At 35.8% G+C, this 25,875-nt stretch overlaps 6 protein-coding genes across 13 annotated transcripts; 3 read left to right on the top strand and 3 right to left on the bottom strand.

The window, feature by feature from the left end:
* The first annotated feature begins 1,677 nt into the window (after positions 1-1,677).
* On the top strand, positions 1,678-5,164 carry LOC116133257 (protein UPSTREAM OF FLC). The gene is made up of 8 exons (XM_031418965.1): positions 1,678-1,787; positions 1,895-2,028; positions 3,116-3,270; positions 3,361-3,430; positions 3,544-3,659; positions 3,756-4,383; positions 4,476-4,580; positions 4,907-5,164. The coding sequence occupies exons 2-8, from the start codon at positions 1,925-1,927 to the stop codon at positions 5,097-5,099; spliced, it is 1,371 nt and encodes a 456-aa protein (XP_031274825.1). The 5' UTR covers positions 1,678-1,787; positions 1,895-1,924; the 3' UTR covers positions 5,100-5,164.
* A 602-nt stretch (positions 5,165-5,766) lies between these two features.
* LOC116133230 lies at positions 5,767-10,587 on the bottom strand. Of its 3 annotated transcripts, XM_031418926.1 has the most exons (5): positions 10,402-10,587; positions 8,589-9,007; positions 7,625-7,882; positions 7,455-7,546; positions 5,767-6,793 (listed from the first exon to the last, which is right to left on the bottom strand). In XM_031418926.1, exons 1-5 carry the CDS (start codon positions 10,547-10,549, stop codon positions 6,007-6,009), a joined length of 1,704 nt encoding a protein of 567 aa, XP_031274786.1. In that variant the 5' UTR covers positions 10,550-10,587; the 3' UTR covers positions 5,767-6,006. The 3 variants fall into 3 exon arrangements, with proteins under 3 accessions (XP_031274786.1, XP_031274785.1, XP_031274787.1); XM_031418925.1 differs by lacking the exon at positions 10,402-10,587 and having other exon boundaries at positions 8,589-9,353; XM_031418927.1 differs by lacking the exons at positions 7,455-7,546; positions 10,402-10,587 and having other exon boundaries at positions 5,767-6,762; positions 8,589-9,353.
* On the top strand, positions 10,239-12,214 carry LOC116133231. Of its 2 annotated transcripts, XM_031418929.1 has the most exons (2): positions 10,239-10,372; positions 11,765-12,214. In XM_031418929.1, the coding sequence occupies exons 1-2, from the start codon at positions 10,320-10,322 to the stop codon at positions 12,105-12,107; spliced, it is 396 nt and encodes a 131-aa protein (XP_031274789.1). In that variant the 5' UTR covers positions 10,239-10,319; the 3' UTR covers positions 12,108-12,214. The 2 variants fall into 2 exon arrangements, with proteins under 2 accessions (XP_031274789.1, XP_031274788.1); XM_031418928.1 differs by lacking the exon at positions 10,239-10,372 and having other exon boundaries at positions 11,662-12,214.
* Positions 12,215-12,676: 462 nt separating this feature from the next.
* LOC116133237 (major facilitator superfamily domain-containing protein 12-like) lies at positions 12,677-19,686 on the bottom strand. 5 transcript variants are annotated; one of them, XM_031418936.1, is made up of 14 exons: positions 19,572-19,686; positions 18,801-18,887; positions 18,374-18,602; positions 17,387-17,456; positions 16,672-16,868; positions 15,099-15,174; positions 14,908-14,991; positions 14,743-14,822; positions 14,154-14,280; positions 13,933-13,992; positions 13,778-13,828; positions 13,514-13,672; positions 13,208-13,340; positions 12,677-13,078 (listed from the first exon to the last, which is right to left on the bottom strand). In XM_031418936.1, the coding sequence occupies exons 3-14, from the start codon at positions 18,547-18,549 to the stop codon at positions 12,903-12,905; spliced, it is 1,389 nt and encodes a 462-aa protein (XP_031274796.1). In that variant the 5' UTR covers positions 18,550-18,602; positions 18,801-18,887; positions 19,572-19,686; the 3' UTR covers positions 12,677-12,902. The 5 variants fall into 5 exon arrangements, with proteins under 5 accessions (XP_031274796.1, XP_031274797.1, XP_031274799.1 ...); XM_031418937.1 differs by lacking the exon at positions 18,801-18,887 and having other exon boundaries at positions 19,572-19,666; XM_031418939.1 differs by lacking the exons at positions 16,672-16,868; positions 17,387-17,456; positions 18,374-18,602; positions 18,801-18,887; positions 19,572-19,686 and adding exons at positions 15,611-15,807; positions 16,326-16,391.
* Positions 19,687-21,239: 1,553 nt separating this feature from the next.
* LOC116133246 (protein YLS3-like) lies at positions 21,240-22,211 on the bottom strand. Its single transcript, XM_031418955.1, has 3 exons — positions 21,857-22,211; positions 21,649-21,747; positions 21,240-21,559 (listed from the first exon to the last, which is right to left on the bottom strand). Exons 1-3 carry the CDS (start codon positions 22,176-22,178, stop codon positions 21,417-21,419), a joined length of 564 nt encoding a protein of 187 aa, XP_031274815.1. The 5' UTR covers positions 22,179-22,211; the 3' UTR covers positions 21,240-21,416.
* Positions 22,212-24,688: 2,477 nt separating this feature from the next.
* Positions 24,689-25,187, top strand: LOC116133247. The gene has a single exon (XM_031418956.1). It carries the CDS (start codon positions 24,689-24,691, stop codon positions 25,022-25,024), a length of 336 nt encoding a protein of 111 aa, XP_031274816.1. The 3' UTR covers positions 25,025-25,187.
* Positions 25,188-25,875: the final 688 nt, after the last annotated feature.

The raw sequence follows: 25,875 nt of genomic DNA, 5'->3' as shown, positions 1-25,875 counted from the left end.
TACCATATCAAGGGCTCAACGATTCTTGTATGGGTTTCACAATAACACCATGACGGTCAACGACCACAACATGGCAGACTGCTCTTCCCTAAATTGTTTCACCGGAAAAGGCTCCGGTTACAGACAAAGAATTCACGAAAAACTAACTTAAAATTTCATTGACATCGTTTACAAAAATCAATCATAGATGGGTTTCACAAGCAACAACAACCGAAGAACAAAGCCAAAACAAACAACCTTACCTCGAGAAATCGACGGCCGAAGGCGTCGTAGATCCATTTCATGGCGAACAGAGAAATGCAAAGAAATGGCGACGAACAGAGAAATGCGACGAAAATCCAACGAATAAGACAGTGGAAGAATATAATGACGAAAATACGACGAAAATCTGATTGGAAGTTGTCCTAATGACGGTGACAAAAATTGTGATTTGGGATTAGTTTTACGGCACAATTTCATCTTTCGACGAAAATCAACGATTTGGGGATTTTAATAACGGAGGCCATTTTGTTATTTTTAAAAAACTTGTTGCATAATTTTCAATTCAATCCCATTTCTTCAGAAAACCTCAAAAAACCCCCCGGTTTTTCGAGTCAAGCTCGGCTCACTAGCCTAACGAGACGAGCCGCGCATGGCTCGAACTCGGCTCGTTATGTCTCACGAGCCGAGCCGGCTCGTTATCAGATGAACCAAGCTGTTAACGAGCCGAACTCGAGCTGAGCCGAGCCCGCTCGCATGTGGCTCGGTTCGTTAAGCACTCCTAATTATATGCACTCCAGATGAGCGAAGGTACAAACTTTTTGTCACATTTGAATGTTTTTACAGGTTTGATTTTGCAGTTAGGAAACCTCGGATGGAAGAATTCCAGGAGGAAAGTGGCGCGAAGATGCACCTTAGATCACTCAAACCGAAATTATAATTAGCTACCGATCGAGATTGATCAGTAAAGTATCCCATCTCCATTATAGAATTGATTTGCGCCAACTAACATAATTAAGTGCGACAGGCTAACTAACCATTACTAATGTTAATTAATTATATATAAACGACAACACCACCTTCTTAACTTAAATGGTTGTAGTCTATATATCTGTTGAAATTTGAAACTGAAACGGCACGCATGCTTATAAATACTATTTGTATGATTCAACTTATCATATTGTAAAAATTTTATCAGTAAGATTAATCAATAACCTATCCAACCCCACTTTTAAAGTTACATGTAAAATAGAGATAAACATTAATTGTTATTTATTATTCAAGCTAGGGCAATGCAATGCAGGCTAGCCTCTCCAACCGCTACGGATACCTCACCTCACCTCATTTTTAACATTAATTAATGAGTTATAAACGACAACAAAAGCTTCATGTCTTCTGCGCTCAGAGGGTTGTCATGGAAATATATAAATCCAAAAGCCTCAATTTGAAACGGCACGCAATATATATATATATATGCAATCAAGACTAATCTCGTTATCAAAAATTCTACGTAGGCATCAATCTATAAACTTAATTTTCTTCTCCTCTCATTTTTTAACCTTAAAACCAGCAACAAAACAAATATTGATTTCTCACCCTCATAAACACTTCTCCTCTTTTTCTTTTTCCTTATATAGAAGGAAAACTATATATTATTGCCAGTTTCGATCGAGACACTCATCTCTTCATTTTTCCTTATATATGGAGTGAAAGTTTTAATACATGCACTAACCCTGAGAAGGGATAATCACTGTCAGATCTAAAGCTACGTACGGAGGACAGTTTGCAGCTTCTACTCTGCACTAAAGGTTGTCTTTCTTCTTATTTATGTTTTAAATTTGTTTCTTAAGTTGAGGAATGTATCACAATCCATTTTGTGTTGCGATTGACATTATTTCTTTTCCGACTTTGGCAGTAAGCAAGAGAAGACGGAGCACAGTTTGACATGAATTCAAAAGATACAGCGTTGGGTGCAACGGAATCAATCGACCAAAGAGTTCTTGGCGCGGCCGCATCAACGTTGATGAAGGACGTCCGTACGATGAATAGGTAAATTACTTTTAATTAAATAATTTTCAACCTAATTCTTTATACACCAACGAATCACACTTAATTTTTTGGGTGCATAAATTAAACTGCCTTTATGATCGATCCTGACCAGAAACACGCCATAATAATATAGCCATGTCGATAAACTATATGTGTCTAAATGAGAACTTTAAATTTCATTTACTGCATCGGTTGTCTCATATCTTGTTCATTAATGAAAATGATCTGTATTGTGGGGAGATTAAATTATATTTCTTTTGAAACAATTGGGTTCCATTATTGTTTTGAGTAAAATCCTACCATATATAAGTTTCCAGTCTTTATTTTAACCCTGTTGGCGAGAAGAGTAAAAACTGTGTTATGGTGATGACAAATACAATTTATTGTGATTCTAATATTCCAACGAACAGATGTATGGACATTGAGTGACATTTAAAATTGATTTTTTTAATGGAGAACGTCAATTGAATTTAAAAAGAAAGGATGTTTAACTAACTTAGCCTCTAATAATGTATATGATAAGGTACTAATAAGTTAAAAATAGGTTCAACTGTGTTAACAGAAAAAAGTAGCTAGATATATAGTACCTTACGGGAAACTTCTTTTCGGTCAAAAGCTGATATGTTATATTTGTTGAATCGCGGGAAATCAGATAAAGCTCCCGTATGGCAATTTTCCTCCATCTCCAATCGCCAAATACATCTAATTCTTGCTGCATCCTTAATTATACTATCCATGCACCTCTCTCCTTTCTATGATGTAAAAAGAAACATAAAAGGTAAGCACTGGACAGTGTCATCTCGAGTTTCTATGAGCAAGTTTCATTCTGTTAATATTTAATTTATACACTTATGTTTGTTTTGCCCAGAAGTCAGGCCTGCATATAAACGTAAAATTCAAAACATTATATATATATATATATATATTTGGTTTCAACTTTTCTTGAAGCAGGCCGGCTGGGGGACAAAGATCTCTCGTAGTTTCCCATGCCAATAGTTTATTGTTATTTTGAAAATATTATATTGGTGCCTGTTGAGGACTATTTTTTTTTCTGTTTTTGTTTTTGTTTTGGGCATGCTTGTAACAGGAGAAGAAAAAGAATGGAATGTAGCAGTGCAGGAAAAGGTAATGGTGAAGTAAGACGACTTCATATTGTTTACTTCCTGAGTCGTATGGGTCGCATTGAGCATCCTCATCTTATTCGAGTTCATCATCTCACTCGAAATGGGGTTTATCTGCGAGGTAAGTTAATTAGTAAATACCTCTGTGTAATTGTTTGGTTCCATAGTTCCATTCTTGATGGTCTTGGTTCTTCCATTTCCATATGAAAAGATGTTAAAAGGTGGCTAGCAGATGTGCGAGGTAAAGATATGCCGGACGCCTTTACTTGGTCCTACAAGAGGTTTGTACATGTACTCCTTACTTATTTTATGTTGATTACTCTGCTAATTAAAACTGCATGTATGTGAATGCGATAATTAATTTAGCGTTTCAATTACTGTATAAAATATGCAGGAGATACAAGAGTGGTTACGTCTGGCAAGACTTATTGGACGATGATCTTATCACCCCAATCTCTGACAATGAATATGTTCTCAAGGGCTCTGAAACTATTCCCTCTTCCCCATTCGGTATTCAAATACATATTATAAGCCAGAATTATTGTGATGATGTTTCTGTTTTATAAGTTAAATATTAAGTCACCCCTTCTATATGCAATTGAACAGATCCTTGTTCATATATTGAAAAGAGAAGCTCTTCCATCTTCAGAAATGATGATCAAGATCAACCTTCACCCAAAGAAGAAATTCAAGATTCTACAGTACTCAATTCCCCAACCCAGACCTCGTCTGAAATTTACCAAGACTTACCTCTCTTTGGCTCTGAGAGGTCAACTTTGACGGACGATTCATTACTAAAGCTAGATGAAGAGGACAAAACCAAACAAAGAGAAACTTGCGAAAATTATTCTTCTTTTTATTCAAGTCTGTTGAATAAGAAGAAGACGAAGAACAAGACGACAAATAACACAAACAACAACGACATAGAAAAGATGGGTAAACCAGGTTCATTATTCTCATCGTCTAGGCCATCCTTTGCAAAGAGCAAGAGCTACTCGAACGGAGCTTCTAATATGTTCCGCAATTTGATTAAATGTGGTGCCGTTGAAACAAATGACTCTGTTTTAGTCTCTGTTAATCGGGCTGATAAATCTTGTTCAACGAAGTCCACCAACACCAACCATCCCGATACTAGAGCTGCGGCGATTTGTCAAGTAGAAAGAATTGGAGGGTCTGCCAGGATTTTTGGCACTCCATGGAATAATCAACATAATCATGTTATGTCAATAGCCATGTAGTTTAATTAATTTTATTGAAACTTATAGACAAAATCAAAGCGTATATATAAATAAGACAAAAAAAAAAAAAAAATGTTTTTTTGTACAGGAAGAGCTTTGATGGGGTAAGGAGTTCAAAGAAGAAGCACAACGAATTTGCTGGCCCAAAACCGGTGTCTGCTGCATACAAGCCAGTGGGTGGACCGACTTGCTCGTAAGTCATTTGCCTATTTTATCATACTTGTGTTTTGTATCATATGAGGATACCTGAAATCTTACATAAAAACTGATTTCATGATTATATATCCACCTGCAATTGCAAAAACAACTGTTTTATTATGTTACCAACAGTGCTAGCCGGATCCTCTTATGTTTAGGTGGTCTTAATAATGTTAATTGTAAAATAATTGAGTATTTCAGCTTGGTTACATCTGACTTGATGCGGGTAGGGTGAGTAGGTCCTGTTGGGAAGATTCAAGTGTCCTTTTAACTTTTTATGTCGCCCATAAGATAAGCTGACCAGTAACCAAACTGTGGCAGGCAATGCGGGAAATTGTTCAAGCCAGAAAAATTGCACACACATATGAAGTCCTGCAAAGGAATGAAAGCAATAGCAAAGACTGCTGCGGTTTCTGTTGAGATGACACCATCACATTCACAGAGATCAATAAATGTGAATTTGTCAAATGAAGAATCAACTTCTGCCTCCCTCTTGACAAGAACTGAATTTTGAACTGTTTAATTTTTTATATTTTGTTTTTCTTCTATAGCGTATATTGTTATTGTATGGAAAAAGTAAGTGCCCTTTTTTTTTTCTTAATTATCTTCTTCTATATGAAAGGAATAGAGAGAAGAAATACTAATAGAGCTATATTTCTTGGTCTTTAAAACATCTTCTCCCTGTTATGATTATGGACATTAAGGATGGCCAAAACCTGGAATCCCATCCTACAGAAACACAAAGAAGAATCCAAAACCTTTTGGCCATAAATGTCTAGTTGAGAAATGAGATATTTACAACTAGAGTTTTCGTATTTAAAATATTTTAATGGTACAGAGAGCCTAGCTAGTCAAGCACCAAAATGATATTTAACATTACCATCCCGATCTGAGACTTCTATGTCTAATCTTAAACTATAGTAACTTAAACCATGGTGAAAGTATTTGAGATTAATAATGTAACAGGCCAATTCTACTCCAAGCAGATAGCTCACCCTTTATTAATGGCCTACCTAATATCAACAAATCAATTCATTCAGATTCGGAACACTCTTAGTCAACACATTCATAGTACAGAGCTACCTGAATTTGAATAAGAGTAGAAAATGAAACATGAATTCTACACAATTGAATGCTAACGTGAATTTACCATAAAACATAATAGATTTCATCTATACACTTGAATAGTAAAGGTAGTAAGAGTTAAAGCCATTGCGTACTGTCTGGGTGTGAGCTTCCCTAAATTAGTAGAATTCAGAAAATAAGTGGGTAAAATTTGAAAATGATCAGTTGACAGAAATTACTGACCCACATATGCTATCAGAATTTTGACCATATACCAATGGCCGCTAAAATCTGAAATTAGTCAGTGGTACTGAATATATCCAAGTGTTATTTTAGTTAGCTCTTATCATATTCATCTACTTACCCGCAACTACACTAGATTCAACATGCTCAAGCAGGAACCCATATAACTTCTTCCTCAAGCTCTCTATCCTGTCATCAGCCTCCACTCCACCCTTGACCAAGTTATCCAACCATTCATTCACTCTTTTAAGCTGTCTAAGAAGACATGCAATTTCAGAACTTCCTTCTCCTCTGCCCAACCCAAATCCCATTTTTAATGAATCCTCCAAGTACTTCAAGAACCACTGATGAGAAACCAAGAGAAGTTTTTCTGCTAAACTTGCTGCCTTTTTTAGTCCACTTCCTTTACACCAGTCCTTTCTTTCAGGATTCATTTTCTTTGTGCTTGGAAGATGCTGCTTTGTAGGAGATGGCACCCGCTTACCACTTGAATCGGATATGAAGCTGCCACGATTTCTAGGATTTGGATTGCTTTCAGGCAAATGATTATTGAAATTTGTTACATTCGGAGTATTTTCTAAGATGACAAAATGATATTTATCACTATTAACAATTTCACTCCTTTCTGGCTTTCTGAACAAACTGAATTTTGAAAGATCAGTCTCTATAGCAGCATGAACCCATGACATGGCATTTCTATTGGTTAAAGTCTTCCACACATCTGGAAAAAGACTATTTAAGCTAGAATAAGTGCTTGATTTTGCTTCAGGAAGATTTTTGTTAATTAAGGAATTAACCATTGCTGCTGCTCTGTGCATACTCTGATGGACTTCCAAAAATTGCTCCACCAGTGCCCCAGCAGATAATTTCTGAGAGGAGTTGCACAACTCGGTAAATAATCTGGAAAAGAAAATTCAATCATCACATATATTTTAAGATTAAACAAGGAAAAAGAATTGAGAAAAGAAAAAATGTTTAATATGAACTGTATAACTTTAAGGAAATAACAACTGTCTGTGGGTATTAGCTAGTATAGTAGGAATAACAGCTGCTTGTGAATACTAAATACCAGCTAGTTTACTTAGAAAGGTCCCCTTTGGATACATGAGATCTGGGATCAAATTCCAATCATATAGGAGTTGTGCGCAGAAGCAGGGGAAAAAAGAAAGAAAAAATCATGATTGGCAAAAATGATAGCACATTCAAATCTCATTGAATAAGTCAACATAAATGCCCAATATAAGTGCTCAACATTGAGGTTCGCTCAGACTATCATATATTTATGAATAATAATAATATTGTCTCCTCATCTACCATGGATATTCAAGAGATAGACTGTGCCGGAAAATATATGAAACCTATTGTTTGTTTGACATAAGCAATTTTGGAAAGAAACTCAGTGAGTTGAGTAAGTTAGGTACTACTCAAATCTGCTTTTAGGTCTCAGAGTAATGGAAAAGTGAATCCAAGATTCATCAGCCAGATAATAGGATTAATGAAAACATAATAAAAGCACAGCCACAATTGGAAAGCAGAAGGCAGAGCAATACAAGTCACGTACTGCAAACAATATATTACAGCCTCACTAGCCGATGCTTCTTCTAGTGCACGTACAGCTGATAGAAAAGCAACATTCCTCTGACAAACAGCTTCCTGAGAGTGTCAAGGGGATAGGAACTCAGGATTTGGCATCACATGGACTGGACTATTATACATGTAATAAATTCATACCTTCCCAAGGTCCTGAATGATAGGTGGCAACACATCCCATGAAATCCTCCTATTGGACCAAGTTTTGTGATCGAGAGGCACTTTAACAAGATGGCAAGGAACAGCTCTATCAGTTGAAGACCTGAATTCGTTTCGAGAAGGCATGCTCTTTGGTTTTGGAGAAAAGTTATCATTTTTGTTGTTTAATGGTGAAATACTAAAACTAGGACGCTTCATTGAAGAAATATTCTTGGAAGAATCCTTCTTATCAACAGCAACCTGCAGAAATGTCCGGTTCTCAGTAACAAAGTTGGGTCAGGTGCAAAGAGTATCGAATTGTGAAATTTAACTAATAAAACTTTCAAGTTTAGGAGGAGACAGATAAAGGTTATTGTTTGCCTCTCATTGTAATCAAAATCTCCACATAAAGGAATGCAATGTCGTAATGAGTTTGCAGGAGTTTAAATCTCCAAATAGCCTACCAACTCACCAGGAGCTAACAAAGCCAAAGAACTGTCAGAACTGCATAATTAATGCGTGAAGCACACAAACTTGAAGCCTTACCTAGACATCTCTTCCTGCTTTTATTATTTTTGGTTATTTTAAGAAATTACATTAGTAAATTATGAGCTTATTTGCTGGTTAGTCAAATATTATCTTGTGCATAAGCACATAGAAGGGCGAATAAAAAACAAATGTTTGCGACAGCATCTACAAACACACTCTTAATTACACTGGAAAGGAACCTTGAAAAGCGATGAAGAAAGACTCATCGAATACGACCAAGGGAATTTACAATGTGAATGGAACATTACTCAAAATGTTTCACAATGTAACCAGCCCTTATGACTCGGAAACGTGCAAAATACAGACTAGTTCAAAAAAGATAAAAAAAACAATTAACCAAATTAGGCAAAATGAAACCTTGTGGAGCATAAATAAAAAAAAAATGGTAAAACGGAGTTGTGCAAGAATGTGAACTTACAGAAGCTGCTATTTCTTTTGATTTAGAAGCGGATGAAATGTTGTAACCCCATCCTCTTCTGGAAGAATCCAAACTCAATCTCCTCAACTCCAATCCCTCAGGCTGAGCTCTCCCCTTTGAATCTTCAAAGACCAATCTCTTTGTCTTTGAACCCTTAACACTCTCCTTTTTGAAGTGCACAGGAGGTCGAAGCTGCAGCAAATCACTTGACACCAAATCTTTAGGACTCCCGACACAAGGCCTTCTTTTAGGAAGCGCCTTTAACCCACAAACCACAGGCACTGGGAAACCAGAATCAAAGCGTGAGACGTATACGAACTGTCCTAGCTGTATTTTGTCACTAAAAATGAGGTCAAGGTCTTGATGAGAGATGGAAACATAAGCAGAATGGAGAGAGTCAGAGAGCTTCAAGAAGAAGCCTCTACTTCGAAAGGGGTCATCGTCGAGTGAGGGAATGATCTCGATGACTTGAAGAAGGGGAGAACGGTGCTCTCCAATGACTTTGACGTTCTTGTTGCCGGTGTTCTCCAGTAGCTTGGAAAGCACTCCGGGAGTTAAAGAAGCCATGAGAATGAGAATGCAAATGCTAACAAAAAACAGAACAACCAAAATTTTAAGATGGGGAAAGAGATAGAGACAGGTCACAATCGAATCTCAATGAGGCATTGGGGATGACGCTTTCTAGGGCTTGGGAAAAGAGAAGAGTAGACAAGAGGAGGTGTAGTGTGGTTTAGCAGAGCAAGAAGCAGAGAGGGTTCGCTAAAGAAAGAAAGAAAGAAAGAGCACAGTTTCCAAGTTAATCTTGCAGCTAGCTATAGGAAACAACAAGCTAATAATACCAACAGGATTCTCTAATCCCATCTCATACATCTGAGCAAGCAACCACTGTTTGAAGTCAGAAAGCTACTTTGCAATACAATATTAGGTCAGACTTAGAGATTCTGCTGCTTTCACCCTAAATATTATTAAATCCAACCTTAGTGGGCACCACATTCTTCTTCTTGGTGAACATATATATACAGACATACATACCATTACGGCATTACCAGTAGCTTGCCGCTTGAGAAGACATGCGGTCCACTCTTTTTATATACCATAAATAAGTCAACGTATTGTCAAGGAAGCACATAACAATAAAAAATTAGCTTCTCAACAAATGAGGGTTATAGGTTTCTCCATTTGTTAGCAAAAGGTGACGTGTGGCTTGGCAACATTAAGCAACAATTTAGCACGAACTTGTCTTTAATTGTTGTCAAATGGACTCAAAATTAAGTGAAAACATGAAACACCAACTACCGAAAAAGAGGTAGTTAAGATTTTCAGCCTCTACTATTGATCACAAAGGTAGCCCCTGTGTAATTAATTATGGTAAATAATTTTTACCATTACACTTTCCACTGATGTTCAAACCTTATATTATATATGATTGTAAATGTTTTTCACTATCCATAAATATAAATATAACTGATAGGTGACGAATTGAATTGAAATATAGTTACCATTACATTAATGTTTGGTACCACTTCACCTTCTGCATTCTGCCTTCTGCCCTCTGCTAATTGAAAGAAAACCGACATTTTACCTTTTTTTTTTTATTTAGTGCCTCTGAACTTTTAACTACCCCTTAATTGCTTATTAAGCAAACTCCTTCTTAACTCTTAAGTGATGAGATCAAATCATGTTTTATTTCCCTAGAAACACCTACAACATACTATCAGCTATTAACCGACAATGGGAAGTGAGTGCAATCCGACTAAACCTCGTTTTGATATTACCATGTCAAGGAGAACCAGAAAACCAGNCAAGAAGAAGCCTCTACTTCGAAAGGGGTCATCGTCGAGTGAGGGAATGATCTCGATGACTTGAAGAAGGGGAGAACGGTGCTCTCCAATGACTTTGACGTTCTTGTTGCCGGTGTTCTCCAGTAGCTTGGAAAGCACTCCGGGAGTTAAAGAAGCCATGAGAATGAGAATGCAAATGCTAACAAAAAACAGAACAACCAAAATTTTAAGATGGGGAAAGAGATAGAGACAGGTCACAATCGAATCTCAATGAGGCATTGGGGATGACGCTTTCTAGGGCTTGGGAAAAGAGCAGAGTAGACAAGAGGAGGTGTAGTGTGGTTTAGCAGAGCAAGAAGCAGAGAGGGTTCGCTAAAGAAAGAAAGAAAGAAAGAGCACAGTTTCCAAGTTAATCTTGCAGCTAGCTATAGGAAACGACAAGCTAATAATACCAACAAGATTCTCTAATCCCATCTCATACATCCGGGAAGCAAGCAACCACTGTTTGAAGTCAGAAAGCCACTTTGCAATACAATATTAGGTCAGACTTAGAGATTCTGCTGCTTTCACCCTAAATATTATTAAATCCAACCTTAGTGGGCACCACATTCTTCTTCTTGGTGAACATATATATACAGACATACATACCATTACGGCATTACCAGTAGCTTGCCGCTTGAGAAGACATGCGGTCCACTCTTTTTATATACCATAAATAAGTCAACGTATTGTCAAGGAAGCACATAACAATAAAAAATTAGCTTCTCAACAAATGAGGGTTATAGGTTTCTCCATTTGTTAGCAAAAGGTGACGTGTGGCTTGGCAACATTAAGCAACAATTTAGCACGAACTTGTCTTTAATTGTTGTCAAATGGACTCAAAATTAAGTGAAAACATGAAACACCAACTACCGAAAAAGAGGTAGTTAAGATTTTCAGCCTCTACTATTGGTCACAAAGGTAGCCCCTCTGTAATTATGGTAAATAATTTTTACCATTACACTTTCCACTGATGTTCAAACCTTATATTATATATGATTGTAAATGTTTTTCACTATCCATAAATATAAATATAACTGATAGGTGACGAATTGAATTGAAATATAGTTACCATTACATTAATGTTTGGTACCACTTCACCTTCTGCATTCTGCCTTCTGCCCTCTGCTAATTGAAAGAAAACCGACATTTCACCTTTTTTTTTTATTTAGTGCCTCTGAACTTTTAACTACCCCTTAATTGCTTATTACGCAAACTCCTTCTTAACTCTTAAGTGATGAAATCAAATCATGTTTTATTTCCCTAGAAACACCTACAACATACTATCAGCTATTAACCGACAATGGGAAGTGAGTGCAATCCGACTAAACCTCGTTTTGATATTACCATGTCAAGGAGAACCAGAAAACCAGCATCCAACCTCGCTGATCCTACGAGCTCTGTTGATGAAGTAGAAGAAAATAATAATCAAAAGAGTTTGAAGCAACTGATGATAAACGGGGATGAAACATCAAAGAAGAAGAATGGTGAAGAGAGCAAAAGCAGGAATTCACTTGGAGAACACTTCACAGAAGAAGAGAAACAGCTTCAATTGGTGAAATTGCAGCAACAAAAAGGAGAGAAGCTGAAAGGAATGGTAAACCGTTATGTTAAAGTTTTAAGTCATTTGATCAAGGTGAAGCGCGACCCACGTTCTATTGGATCCACCAAAAAACCTCTTCTTCGGTTAAAGGTGTAGAATTTTTTTCATCATAATTACCTAAGCAAACACTATCCATTGTTATAAATACTTTTGCTTGTTCATGTATCAGCTCAACTACTTGAATTACTAGTATATTAATCGCATTTCACTCATGATATTCTTATTTACATGTTTGTCTGATGTCATATTTTATTTGAGTGGACACAAACATCCCATGTTTGCAAAAATTCTCAAAGCTATCACAGAGGTAATGTCATCAACCAACTAGAATTAGTGCCATCAACTTAACTCTCTTTTTTCTGGCCAAGCCTAAAGCCACACAGCCTGCTCGGAAAAATTAAGTTAGTCAGATCCTGAAGCAAATACATAAACAAACTCAAAATAACGATGTCAAATTCAAAGCATACCAAAATACTGTTGTCTAAAGACATGCACAATAGATAGAACTAACATTCATTCCAGTTTTGTAAATTGCATAAATGAACAAGAATGATATTTCTTCACTAACTATTGAGAATTAATACATCTCTTTTGTGACATTTCAACATAAATGAATGTTTCTCTAAACAAATACCTGAGTATTAAGATTCTATAGTAGAATGTTCTGTCAGATTGAAAAGCAAGCGATAACTTGCCCATTTTTTTATTTTAATTTTTTCCAAAACAAAATATGTAAAGAATCATCTCACTCGACTAATTTGTATTCAAATATTGCATCTTCCCAACATAGAATTGCCAAGGCCATACTGCTCTTTTCAGATGACAAACAAAGAAACAGCAAAACCTCCTACAAGTTTCATATATTCACAGCAAATTGGCTCTTTTTGGACTTCATTCCAACAGGGGCTCCATTAAAGGTTTTGAATATGGAGTATGTAGTTTCATGGTGTATGTGACAGCCACTCCAACAAGAGAACAAAACGCTGGAACAAGACCCAAACCATATCTCGTAACCGAAATATAAGTACTACTTGTTGAGCTGTTATCCAGGAATGTTGGCGAAGAACCTGTATAAAAGCTTATGGTGTCAAATAGATTTTTTCAACTCAAAATTAGCACATCTGGAAGGGAAGAGTTAAAACTGGTTACTGGAAACCTTACCCAGTATTTATAAAAATTGGCCTACATGTACTTACTTTGATATGACTGAAGAACGTAGAGGGCAAGCCCACATGACATTTTGTCCAAGAAACTTAATGTTCCACAAACAAATGCACAACCATTGAGATCTTCACCGATTAGCACATTTTGCATGCTTATTCCAGTCACCTATTATGTTAATGAAAAATAGAAATAATGACAACAATAAGTTTTTCTTTTTACTAGAAAGAAAAAAAAAACATAATACATCTTATAAAAGAAAAATAAAAGGCTGAATTTGAAAGCATTACATGAAAAGAAAAGAAAGCTAAAGCAGAGTTTGTTATTAGAATACAACATACCATCATTAGCGCATTTGCTATACCCATAAATATTGATATGACATACATGAATGCACTCATGCTTCTAGGTAAAACAAGGATTGCTGCACCACAAAATATCCAAATGATGCCTCCAGCTGAATAGAAAGCCTTCAGGCGCTGGCCAGTCCATGCCATTTCCTATATACTCATATCTAATGGTTAAATTTCAAAAGAAGAAATAATATATATGTACATAAATCCTGTAAATAAATTCATCAAGGAGCCAGGTTTCATGAAGAGGACCTGAAGAAGAATGGATACGATGAAGCTGCATATGTAGATGATGGCAGGAACCTAATCCCATCAATCAGACAATATAATTAGCTTAGCATTCAACTCCCGCATCTAAAATAACCAAGATTGTTAAAATTCAAATGCTGAAAGTGATGGGTGCCTACCAGTGCTTTAGCTGATTGGGCCATTTGCAACTCGTTAATGACATAGAATGCAAGATATGCCTGGACATAGGTAACCAAAAAAATCAACTTGATGTGAGAAATATACGGATCATATACCAAATATTTACATATCACTTTGCACTTTTTTTAGGCAGCCAATATTAGAGGCTGGTTTTCAAAGTAATCTGTCCATAGAAAAGGAGTTTCCCTCAGATTCAGACCTGTGAAACATTGACTACTAGTCTGGTGAGCATATAAACAAGAGCAACTTGATAGTACAAAGTTTTCTTGAACCAGTACACCCATGAAATCCTTGTGTGTCTATTTCCTTGAACATCCATCTGTAATCTACATAAAATAGAATTGTTTATCATTGTCATAATCAAGAAGCTATAATTGCATAAACCACCAAATAACCCAAAGAGTTTTCAGTGACAGAAGGTGTCTTTAATTTGTTTTAATAGTCAGCACACATTTGCCTAGCGTTGCATTTTCTCATAGGCAAAGCAAGTTTATAAACACATGCTTTTAAAAAAAAAAAAGCGCTCACGGAACTTGCCTTATACCATTAAAAGCAATAGAAAAGTGATATCTTTATACATTGAGGCCCATGGAAAATTAAAAACCTAGGAAAAAAACGCCTGTCTTGATTTTGTCTTTACTCAATCCACATGATAAAAATAGTATTAGAACAAAAATGGTTTTACAATTAGCATATAGAAAAAAAATGATTTCTGATGTGCAGTCTGTATAAAAGATTATCAAAGCATCCCTTGTAAAGAGAAAGAAAACCTTAAGAAATCTAGATACCTTGGTTCTTGGGTTCCGAGAAGAAATATTCCCACAAAGCAGCATCCAATAAAAATTGATGAGTATGCGATCCACCGGTACTGCTCATTGCGGAGTAATTAACAATCTTGCCCAAAGTAAAGCTCTTAACTACACAAATAGAACTCTTTAAAGAAGCATATATACCTGATTTTCAAGATCGGCATGCGTTTTTTCACTGCTCACACTAAAAACAATTAGAGCAATAGCATATAGGCCGAGGTTGGCAACCTGAAAAGCATTCAGATTAACAGAAAATAAGAGTACAACCTTCAATGATGCTGCATAAAGTTGGGAGAAAACTGTATCGCAAAACTAGTAAGCAAAGAGAAGAGAACCATTGTAAAAGCATTGCGGCAGCTTGTCAACACTACTCTGTTAGTTGAATTCAGGGTGATGCAGTTTACCATTGACCTTCAACAAAGCAATTATAATTCAGACCATATGTAAGCATAAGTAATTCATATACAAGGAAAGCTTAGTGAATGAGTGTCTTCTTTCTTATTTAGCTACCCATTGACGAGGTGGAGAAGAGCTCCCTTGGTGTCCCCATGCTCTGATGGATATCAATTTCTCACCCTGTTTAATTTAATGATCTCTCTAAAATAAGATAATCTCTTCATTTCAGTCCGAAAGGAAGTGAGATGTTGTGATGAATCCTATTATAGAAATAGAAACCACTATAAGGGAAAACCTGATGAGGACTTTTTACTGGGTTCTATTCTAACAATGATGGTAGGACATCAGCATTTCTATCAAGAGTGGTATAGATGAGGACCCCCCCCCAAAACAAAAATTATGTTGCTATCCACGTTTCAATTTACAAGCATGGAGCTATAGAGATTATTACATGTGTGAAACTTGTGTAGCAGCCCAGCCTACATTAAAGATGGCAGCGAAAACACAGTATGAGATAGTTTCCACTGTCAGTGAAGACGTAGCAAGGATTCTACAGGGCATGCAACCACCAAAAACTGAAGAAAATGAAACAGCAACCAAAACAGATCCTGCGGCATGCCATATTTTGAAATGTCCAAACCTGTCTATCTGTCGAGTAAAAGAACACATAAAAGTAACAAAAGGAAAAGAATTAACAAAATATACCATTATACCTGAACATAAAAGGAAAATAGGAAGATTCTTAAAATTAGAAAAAATTTCAATTATGAAAAGACACAATCTGGATATCAAAGTGCCCAATCAGTATAAAGTACATGTGAGTACAGATTTTAAACATACAGTAGAAGAACTTCACAAGTTCCATGCTCCATGACATCCTTATCTGCCTCTGAATAAAATTGTAAGTGATTCTCCTAGAAAAATGCATTCACTTGAATACATTTTTTTGCAGAATAGCATGTTGTACAATTCAAGCAACCTTTATTTGTAAGAACCCACTAATGCAGAGTTCTGATTAGGCAATCTCTACATCACTCTGGACGAGAGTATTTTGTAAAACAATGTTCTACAATTATTATTCAATTTCAAATTCTGAAAAACCAAAAGAAATGTGATAGGGAAATATTATGAATGAAATATCTATATTATTTTTACTCTCATAATACCAGTTCACCAACAAATACGGTAGCAAACCCATCAGCTATCTGACCAGAAAGCATAGCAGCAGCAGCATCCCTGTTAAACAAGCAGAATATATCAGAAATTTTGGAAATACAACACAGAAAGACAATTTTTTTTTTTTTTTTTTCATAAAAACATAGGATATTGACCAGCACAATAGAATTAAGTTATAATCAATAAGGGAAATGTTTTTTTAAAACGTAAGATATTGACCAGTGCTTGTTATCTGTGTTATAAACTCTCTAATACAACAGACAAGTAATACAAAGCCAAAGGGCACTTCTGCAACNACGTTTCAATTTACAAGCATGGAGCTATAGAGATTATTACATGTGTGAAACTTGTGTAGCAGCCCAGCCTACATTAAAGATGGCAGCGAAAACACAGTATGAGATAGTTTCCACTGTCAGTGAAGACGTAGCAAGGATTCTACAGGGCATGCAACCACCAAAAACCGAAGAAAATGAAACAGCAACCAAAACAGATCCTGCGGCATGCCATATTTTGAAATGTCCAAACCTGTCTATCTGTCGAGTAAAAGAACACATAAAAGTAACAAAAGGAAAAGAATTAACAAAATATACCATTATACCTGAACATAAAAGGAAAATAGGAAGATTCTTAAAATTAGAAAAAATTTCAATTATGAAAAGACACAATCTGGATATCAAAGTGCCCAATCAGTATAAAGTACATGTGAGTACAGATTTTAAACATACAGTAGAAGAACTTCACAAGTTCCATGCTCCATGACATCCTTATCTGCCTCTGAATAAAATTGTAAGTGATTCTCCTAGAAAAATGCATTCACTTGAATACATTTTTTTGCAGAATAGCATGTTGTACAATTCAAGCAACCTTTATTTGTAAGAACCCACTAATGCAGAGTTCTGATTAGGCAATCTCTACATCACTCTGGACGAGAGTATTTTGTAAAACAATGTTCTACAATTATTATTCAATTTCAAATTCTGAAAAACCAAAAGAAATGTGATAGGGAAATATTATGAATGAAATATCTATATTATTTTTACTCTCATAATACCAGTTCACCAACAAATACGGTAGCAAACCCATCAGCTATCTGACCAGAAAGCATAGCAGCAGCAGCATCCCTGTTAAACAAGCAGAATATATCAGAAATTTTGGAAATACAACACAGAAAGACAATTTTTTTTTTTTTTTTTTCATAAAAACATAGGATATTGACCAGCACAATAGAATTAAGTTATAATCAATAAGGGAAATGTTTTTTGAAAACGTAAGATATTGACCAGTGCTTGTTATCTGTGTTATAAACTCTCTAATACAACAGACAAGTAATACAAAGCCAAAGGGCACTTCTGCAACATGCTGTTAAACAGAATAATAAGATCGTGTTTTCCAAAAAAAGAAAAAAAGGAATCTCAAATCACTCAGACATCATCTCTTCATCTTTCTACGAATTTACACACTCAAATCATATTAATGATCTTGTTAGAAGGGCCCAGCACATGCTTAGCTAACGCAAGGCTGTGATAGAGATCATTCCGACCAGAAAACAACACTGAACAAACTGGATGCAATAGTTTTCACGGTCCATATGGCCACATGACTCTCTTAGTGTGAAACTGGCATCCTATTTCTCCTCCAATTTCTTATAATATATTTCCTATTTTTTCCCTCTCGTTCGGTCCTAAATTTGTGGGGCTCTAGACAGGACTCTTTAATGACATGTACATCATATTCCAGGTTACATGCTTATTTTCATTAAACCATATATTTCAATGTGCTGCAAACATAATACATAAGTGAATATGTACAGACTATCACTAGATACTTTTGCCCTTCATCAAATTCACTCATCAACAGGATAGAGAATTATCACCATCTTGTAAATTTTTTATTTTTTCCATACAAACTATCACTTATCTGATAACAATGAACAGATCATGTATATATCTCCAGCTGGAATTGGAAAGGAAAAAGTATATTACAATTTACAAATGCATTATATTCTTATAATCTGCGTAAAAGGTGATGAGATAGATACCTTGGGGAAAGTCCAATATCTGTCAGGAACAATAAGAGGTAAGTAAACCAACATGCAGCGGTGATGTCATTTAGCATGTGTCCCATGCCATAATAAAGAACAGACAATCTTCCGAGGGGCTTGGTAAATGAATCATCATCTTCAACACTATTATCCATTATGATAGGTGGGGTCATGTTGGAAACACTTTAAAACACGCCAGAAGCACTTTTATCTTATCAACAATAACCTGCAAAAGTATGGATTGAAGCTTAGAGAGCTAAAGATGGATACCACCTAAACAATGGCATTAGAAACAACTCTCAACAAGTAGCTTCCTTACGTAATGAACAGGGTTCAGTTGCACTGATTTGTTTAAACAAGTGAATTAATTTGGTTCTTGCAAACCTCAGATCAAACAGAAATTTGATAAGAAATAAAGGAAAACCTGAAAATTGCATTCCTTTTGGTCACATCTAAAAACCAGTGTGTGTGCCGGCATTAAATCCCATATGAGAAGAGTACATGTAAAGGACTTCAAAACAAGGAGTTAGTTGGTGACCATGAACATAAAAAACATGAGCCAAAAATCATCTTCAGATCAAAAGTTTAACGCAATTGGCTTCAATTGCAAAGCAGCAGCAATTGTGGGATTAAGTTCACCTTTGAGCTTCAGTTGCTAAGGAGTTTCAAGACTTTTCTATTTTGCTTTATTTATTTTTCTTGGGAAGGAATTTTTGGTTGATTTTGCATGGTTTCTGGACATTTTATTCAGGGGAAGTGCGATTACTGAGTGAAGTTTGTATAGAATTGCAGAAAATGGCATGATTAGCAGAACAATTTTTAGACTGCATAAAACCCAGGATGATATGCAGAGATCAAATAGATAAACCCTAATAACCTTAACAAAAACTTAATCAAAACTGGTTTTGATAAAATGAAAAATAATGTCACGTCATATGCTTTCAGTATACTTGATTTCCCGTCAATTATACTTGCCCGTCTATGAATTGCAATAAGAAAAACCCCTAAAAGTTGTATTGGAACAAAATTGCGTCTCATAGGTTAGTGAATTATAATTATATTGATGTTTTATGTATGTATAAAGCGAGCAAAGGAGAAAACGAGAGACACAACACTAAAAAGGGAAAAAAGGAATCCGGCATAGAAATTCATTTAATCAATTAAAGAAAGGAGAGACAGAGATACAGAGACATACTCGTAGAAGAAGAGGCAGAAACTCCAACTTGTTAGCAGAAGAGATGATTGGTTAATTTTGTTGTTAACAAGAAATGTCAAACTCGAAACTCTTAATAGGTGACATGCCTACGTATATCATTGAGTGGATGTGAATGGTTGAATAGTTGGTGTGGTTTTGAATTGTTATTTAGGCGGTTGTTTTTGTCGTTTTTGGTGTAATATGGAATGCTGAAGATTATGTTGCTGGAATCAAGCATTGACAAAATTACTGCAGATATTATGCTACTGATTTATTTGCTGTAATATTATTAATCATTTTATATTGATTGGATTGACTGTATTTCCTTTATTATTTACATAGCCTCTATATAAATAGGCATCTGTACACATTACAAAGAATATATGAAATACACACATTCTTTTCTTTCTTCCTCTCGGCATTCTTCAGCAACATAGTTGCTTCTATTGCCATCCTTTATTTTTCTTGGCATTCTTCGGCAATACAATTGCCTCTTTTGCCACCTCCCTCCTGCTCAAATTATTACAGTTTTCTGTTCCAGTTTTAATTATGTAGTTATTTGACGGACTTGGAAATGGATAAGATAATATTGTGATGTGGAAACAGACACAGAAGTTATGGCAATATGGCTGTATGGGTTTGCATTGTTTGTCCCTTTTCAATCACTAACTAGTCACTACATTCACATATCTCCTATTCCTATGACCAACTACTTCCGGTTCCACACTTCTTAAAGCTAAGAATATCTGTTATCTTCAAACATTTAAGATTATGGAGAATTTAAGACCAATGTTGGACTCGATGTACCACATCCCAGTCCATGTTATTCATAAGGGCCACGTTTTAGAACAAGGAATTTCTCGTTTTCTGATTATACAATTGCCACAATAGAATATTTGATTAGTTCTTGCCACTGCTAGGGAATCAGCTACTACTGTAATAACACACAATACTCAACAGTTTCATTCTCTCTTCTAGTTAAACTATTATCATGTTGCCCAATATAAAGAGACTAGAACCAAGAACCAGTAGCCTTGTTAACAAATAATGAAATGTGATATGATCTAGGTTTTAGAATTCATCAAAGGATCCTACCATTTTTACGCAGTAGTATTATCCCATCCCAGTACGTTAAACATCACATACATAGAAAGCATTAATATACCCTTGTTTTTTTGGGTTTTAAATATTAATTGTTTGGCATAGATCAATATTAATTGTAAACTATTAAATATTAATAATAAGTCTAGTAATAAATAATTACTTCTTTAAAACCCTAGAAGAGTTTCAGCCACTAACACTTTTCTATTTTTCATTTAATCATCTTTTTGGGAAAGGTTTAAATAAAATATAATTCTTTTCTATCTTTAGTGAATTGTTGCAGGCTCCAAAATTTACTGCAAATGGCTGTCCAAACAGTAGCCCTCTGTTCCCACTCTCCTTCAACTTCAAGTCGCAGGTCCTATTTCATTTAACTTAACAGTTTCCAGCTTTAATGTGACTTGGTCTGTGGGTATATAGCATTCTGTAGTAGATGGTTTCATGGTTAATTAGTTTTTGACTGGCATATAATTCTTTTCTCTTATTTGCTTATCATGATTATCTTTCTCTTATTTGCTTATCATGATTATCTGAAAACCAATCTCACTTCAACGATACTGTTTCATGTGTATTGACAAGCATTAATCTCTCAGTTGCATTATTAATATTTTATGTAGGTTCATAACTCTTTCCTTCAACAATTGTAAAGGTACTAGAATTAAATTAGTAAACAAAAAACACAGTAGTAACTAAACAGTCAACTCCAGGCCCAAGAAATACAAATCCATCCCCAATTACCACTTATCACATGTATGAAGTGATGAAATAAAACAGTAAGACACCTCCAGAAACAATCTCCAATCCCACCCATCTCTTTCTACTGCAACATCCATCACTGGTCCCCTTGCTGCTGCTGCTTGCACTGATGGAGTTCCCTGACCCTCCAGCTGAGATATCAACATGATTATTAATTACTTTGATATTATTAATGAAAAATATACCAATTAAATTTGAACTTCACCAAATAATTAATTACCGGTAGAGCTTGGAGTTGGAGCGGGGCTACTTGCACCGTGATTACCAAATTGGTAAAAAACTTGAGCTTCAGGGGAATTAGGATCCAAGTGTAGAAGGGCTGATGTTACCAAGAAATAATATATATGGTGAGTAAAATATCGAGGTAGCTTTCTTTTTATTTCAAAACAAACACAAATTAATGAAAAAGAAACTTAGTATATACAAACCAGGACATTGAGAAACGTTAGCAGGTGCATGGCAAACAGAAGGAAGACCTAAAGCAAGTGTAACATTGATGTTGAGACCAAGTTCTGGATCATCTTTGTCTCTAATAATCACGCACAAGCACTTCTTGTCATCCTTGAGGACTTGTTTCAGACCACTGCAACAATCAGGTGTTGGAGATTTTGCTTGACCTCCAACATAAGGCAAACATGTAGCAAGCCCTGTCAACTCATTTGTGCACTCCTCTCTGTCTTTTGCTTTATCTGCTATTGCACAACTTATTACCATCCACACTAAAACTAAGTAATGAAACCCCATTGCCATTGCAGAGAGAAATTACATTAAAGGTTAAGCCCAATTTATCCGTAGGATGGGAGCTCAGATTAGTAGGTATAGTGGAGACGGGGACCCAATAACAATACAAATGTTTTTTGTTCCTTCCTTTTATGATTACAGTGACACCGCATACTACTTTTTTGATAGTTTTCCAATTTGAACTGAGGGACTAGATCGAGTAAGCAACATGTGGAAGGCACTAGTGGTAGTAAACACAGCCCAAGGCATGCATTCCGATTATAATTCTATGATCATATGCTGCTAGTTTTCTACACATGTGGCCGAAAACTCCTCAACCCCTGTCTCTCCATGTACCTTAACCCAGCATACCTACATATATAGATAAGCATTGAGAAAATGTCTTGAATTCATACTTACAGTTATGTTGGCCCTGGCTATCAATACATACTTATTGTGAGTAAGGAGTGGTAGTGATGATGCAGTACTTGTAATTTATTACTTGTTCAACTCAAAACTTAATTTTGATTAAAATTATTAATTGTAAGTCAATATATATAGAAAGCACAAGAAACAGATAGTAAAGTGGAGGTGGAGCTGAAAGTGCGTCACTTCACCAACCCACTAAACTAAGGCAAGAAACAATCGTTATCAAGAGCATGGACTTCCAGGTTAGTGAAGTGACATCATTCAGTATTTTAATGATCTCATTCTAAATACTTATGGCGTAGAAAATCAAGGATGTCAGAGAATCAGTAATTGGGACAACCAATACTGGCATTTTGAAAAAGGAAAACTCTAATTTGGAACTCTAGATCTTGAGAGAATTATCCCACAAGTGAAGACTGTTATGCCCGGGAAAATAAAGGGCTGACATGGGAAAGTCACGTTAAGGGTGACCTGCTCCCGTCAGGGCAACACGCACACGTCAGACCTGCAAAATAGTATGGAGCTCACACGCGTCCATTCCTCTGCAGCAAGTCGTGTGAAGTCAGCTTGGAAAAAGGAAAATGGGACGTAAAGCCGGATTATATCCTGACAATTACACCAACCCATGGATTTAATGATGATTACACGCTTCAATTTGATATAAAATGAAGAAGACCCCTCCATTAAGGGGATTCGGCCATTTTTTACATAGACTCTCTCTCTCTGGTAAAAGACACTTACTTTTCATAACTCTTATGTACGTCAGTCCGCTTCGCGACCTGACTCACACTAATATCAATACAAATCAGTGGACGTAGGACTTGCTACCTTAGCATCCGAACCACTTTAAAAGTCTTCTTTGCATTTATTTCACTTGATATATCCATTGTCGCGCGTGTTAATACTTCAAATAGTGATACCCACGTGACAATTGGTTGGTGCCGAAAACGAGCATCAACAAAGACCAATATTAGCCAGTTTATCAGCTTCTTCATGGAAAATACCAGAGGGGGGAGCTTAAATTTTAAACCTATAAATAATTCAACCATCTTCCTTAGTCTTAGAGAGAGCTAGCAAAGAGGAGAAGAGAAGACAACATGAAGCTAAGGGACACCGTGCAGTTGAAGTTGATCATCAATGGCCATTCCAATGTTAAATGATTCTCCAGAGCAAAATGGAAAAAATGAGAGTTGCCAATGAAGCATTAACATTGGAAACACACAGTTTGAGGAGGGGAGGCTATCCAATAAATTAGTGGGATTAATAAGAGGCGTTTTGATACCATTAATTATAGTGGGTTAATGGTTTTGTAGTTGACCCTGAGTTGGGAAATCAAGGCCTACAAGAAGCCCAATTAGGCAGGGGCGGAAGGTTGAGAGCCCAGGTAGCCCTCTTGGAAAATCTTCAAATTGTAGTATAATATAATATTATTATTATTATGCATGGCCACCAACAACTCCAATATGTAATTAATTCTACCTGCTACATATGTTGTGGTTGTCAATATAGCTACAATTTTCTCAAATCATCTTTATATTAATTTTTAATTAACTGAATTCCTTTAGATTTATTGAAAAAGCCTTCTCCTTAACCCTAACTTTTGGGTAGGCATCCAAAAGCACCACCATCCTATATATTAATTATTATGTGCATGCATGAGCATGACTTTACAAAGTAATTAGCAAAGCAAACCCATTCATATAATTCTACTTAGCTTATCAAAACCATCCATGCTTCAGGATCAGGGATTGCTTAACTGCTAATCAAACCCTCTCACATCATGTATATAATTAAATTATTATAAATGTCTATAAAGTGGATAACACCTCGACATTAATTAAACAAGGACCAAATTTAACCTTGGGTCACCTCAATATCTGAGTCATGGTCGGTGGTACGTGGCAGCTTTTCATTAGTGAACTTCTAAGAAGATGAATCTCAACCATGTAAAACTCCCACCTGCCCTGCTGGATATTGTCAAAAGCAAGAATCTCAACATATTATTATTTGTTCACACGACTCTCCATATATAAAGCTATCCGCTCTTCATTATTTTCTCAACCATTAACGTCCTAACCCAGTCAAAGAGAGTAAAGACTAGCATTCCAGGCATGGCTCTACCTCTACACTTTTGTTTCTTCTTTTTGACACTGATGATGTTCATTGGGTTTTCATGGTACATAAACTACGAGCCAGTGATGGAGAGCATATTTGATCAAGTGAAGCTATATCTCATAATTTCTCCTTTGGTGATCCTACTAGCAGTCCACTGGCTCTCTAACTATGAAACAAGGTTTTCACACTTGATTCCAATGCCAGAAAGAGACTCTTTACATAGAGCTGGAGGGACTCCTTGGGGCGTTGGATTTGTGCTTGTTCTTCTGTTTTTCATGATATCATACCACTCTCAATTCCAGGAACGTTGGTTTCCACTTTTAAGCAGATAATTTATTATATATATCTGGATCCATGTAATTTAAGTAACTGAGTTCCTCCTATAATTTTTGGTTTTCTTTTTGCCTATGTATAAATTGTTGCTTTATATTTAAGGAGAAATATGGTCGACTAGCTTTCGGATAGTGCAGAGTAATCTTTTTAATTTCTTATGTATAAAATAGTTGATTATCCTCTTTTCTTAGTTTTGTACTGAAAAATCCTTTAATTATATGTTTCTTATTGGTTTTGTTGATAAAAGTGCCCACTAAGAATTAAATTGAGTCCAGAGTTTTGGAATTCAAGATTTGAACAGTCCAGTGTCGTCTCTAATTTGAGTATCATCAAGGCCAGGGCCGGCCCAAGGGCTAGGNAGCTTTCGGATAGTGCAGAGTAATCTTTTTAATTTCTTATGTATAAAATAGTTGATTATCCTCTTTTCTTAGTTTTGTACTGAAAAATCCTTTAATTATATGTTTCTTATTGGTTTTGTTGATAAAAGTGCCCACTAAGAATTAATTTGAGTCCAGAGTTTTGGAATTCAAGATTTGAACAGTCCAGTGTCGTCTCTAATTTGAGTATCATCAAGGCCAGGGCCGGCCCAAGGGCTTGGCAGGTGAGACACTGTCGAGGGCCCCCCAAAAAAAAAAAAAGCCTAGAAAGGAGTCCAAGATTATTTTGAGATTTTTTTAAATAGATTTACATAAATACCAGTAGGCTTAAAAAAGTTTATAATTTTTTATCCAAATCGGTCCAAAGGGCCCCAAAACGCTCAAATTCATTATAATTTTTTTACATAAATTTACAAAAAAAGCCATGTTTCATATTTTCCATTCACACCTCTAAATTAACTAAAATAGTTATT

This window comes from Pistacia vera, unplaced genomic scaffold (assembly GCF_008641045.1).
Source record: "Pistacia vera cultivar Batoury unplaced genomic scaffold, PisVer_v2 Contig267, whole genome shotgun sequence".
Classification (NCBI taxonomy): domain Eukaryota; kingdom Viridiplantae; phylum Streptophyta; class Magnoliopsida; order Sapindales; family Anacardiaceae; genus Pistacia; species Pistacia vera.
The sequence above is the reverse complement of the archived record's forward strand: the minus strand, read 5'-3'. Positions and strand labels throughout refer to the sequence as shown.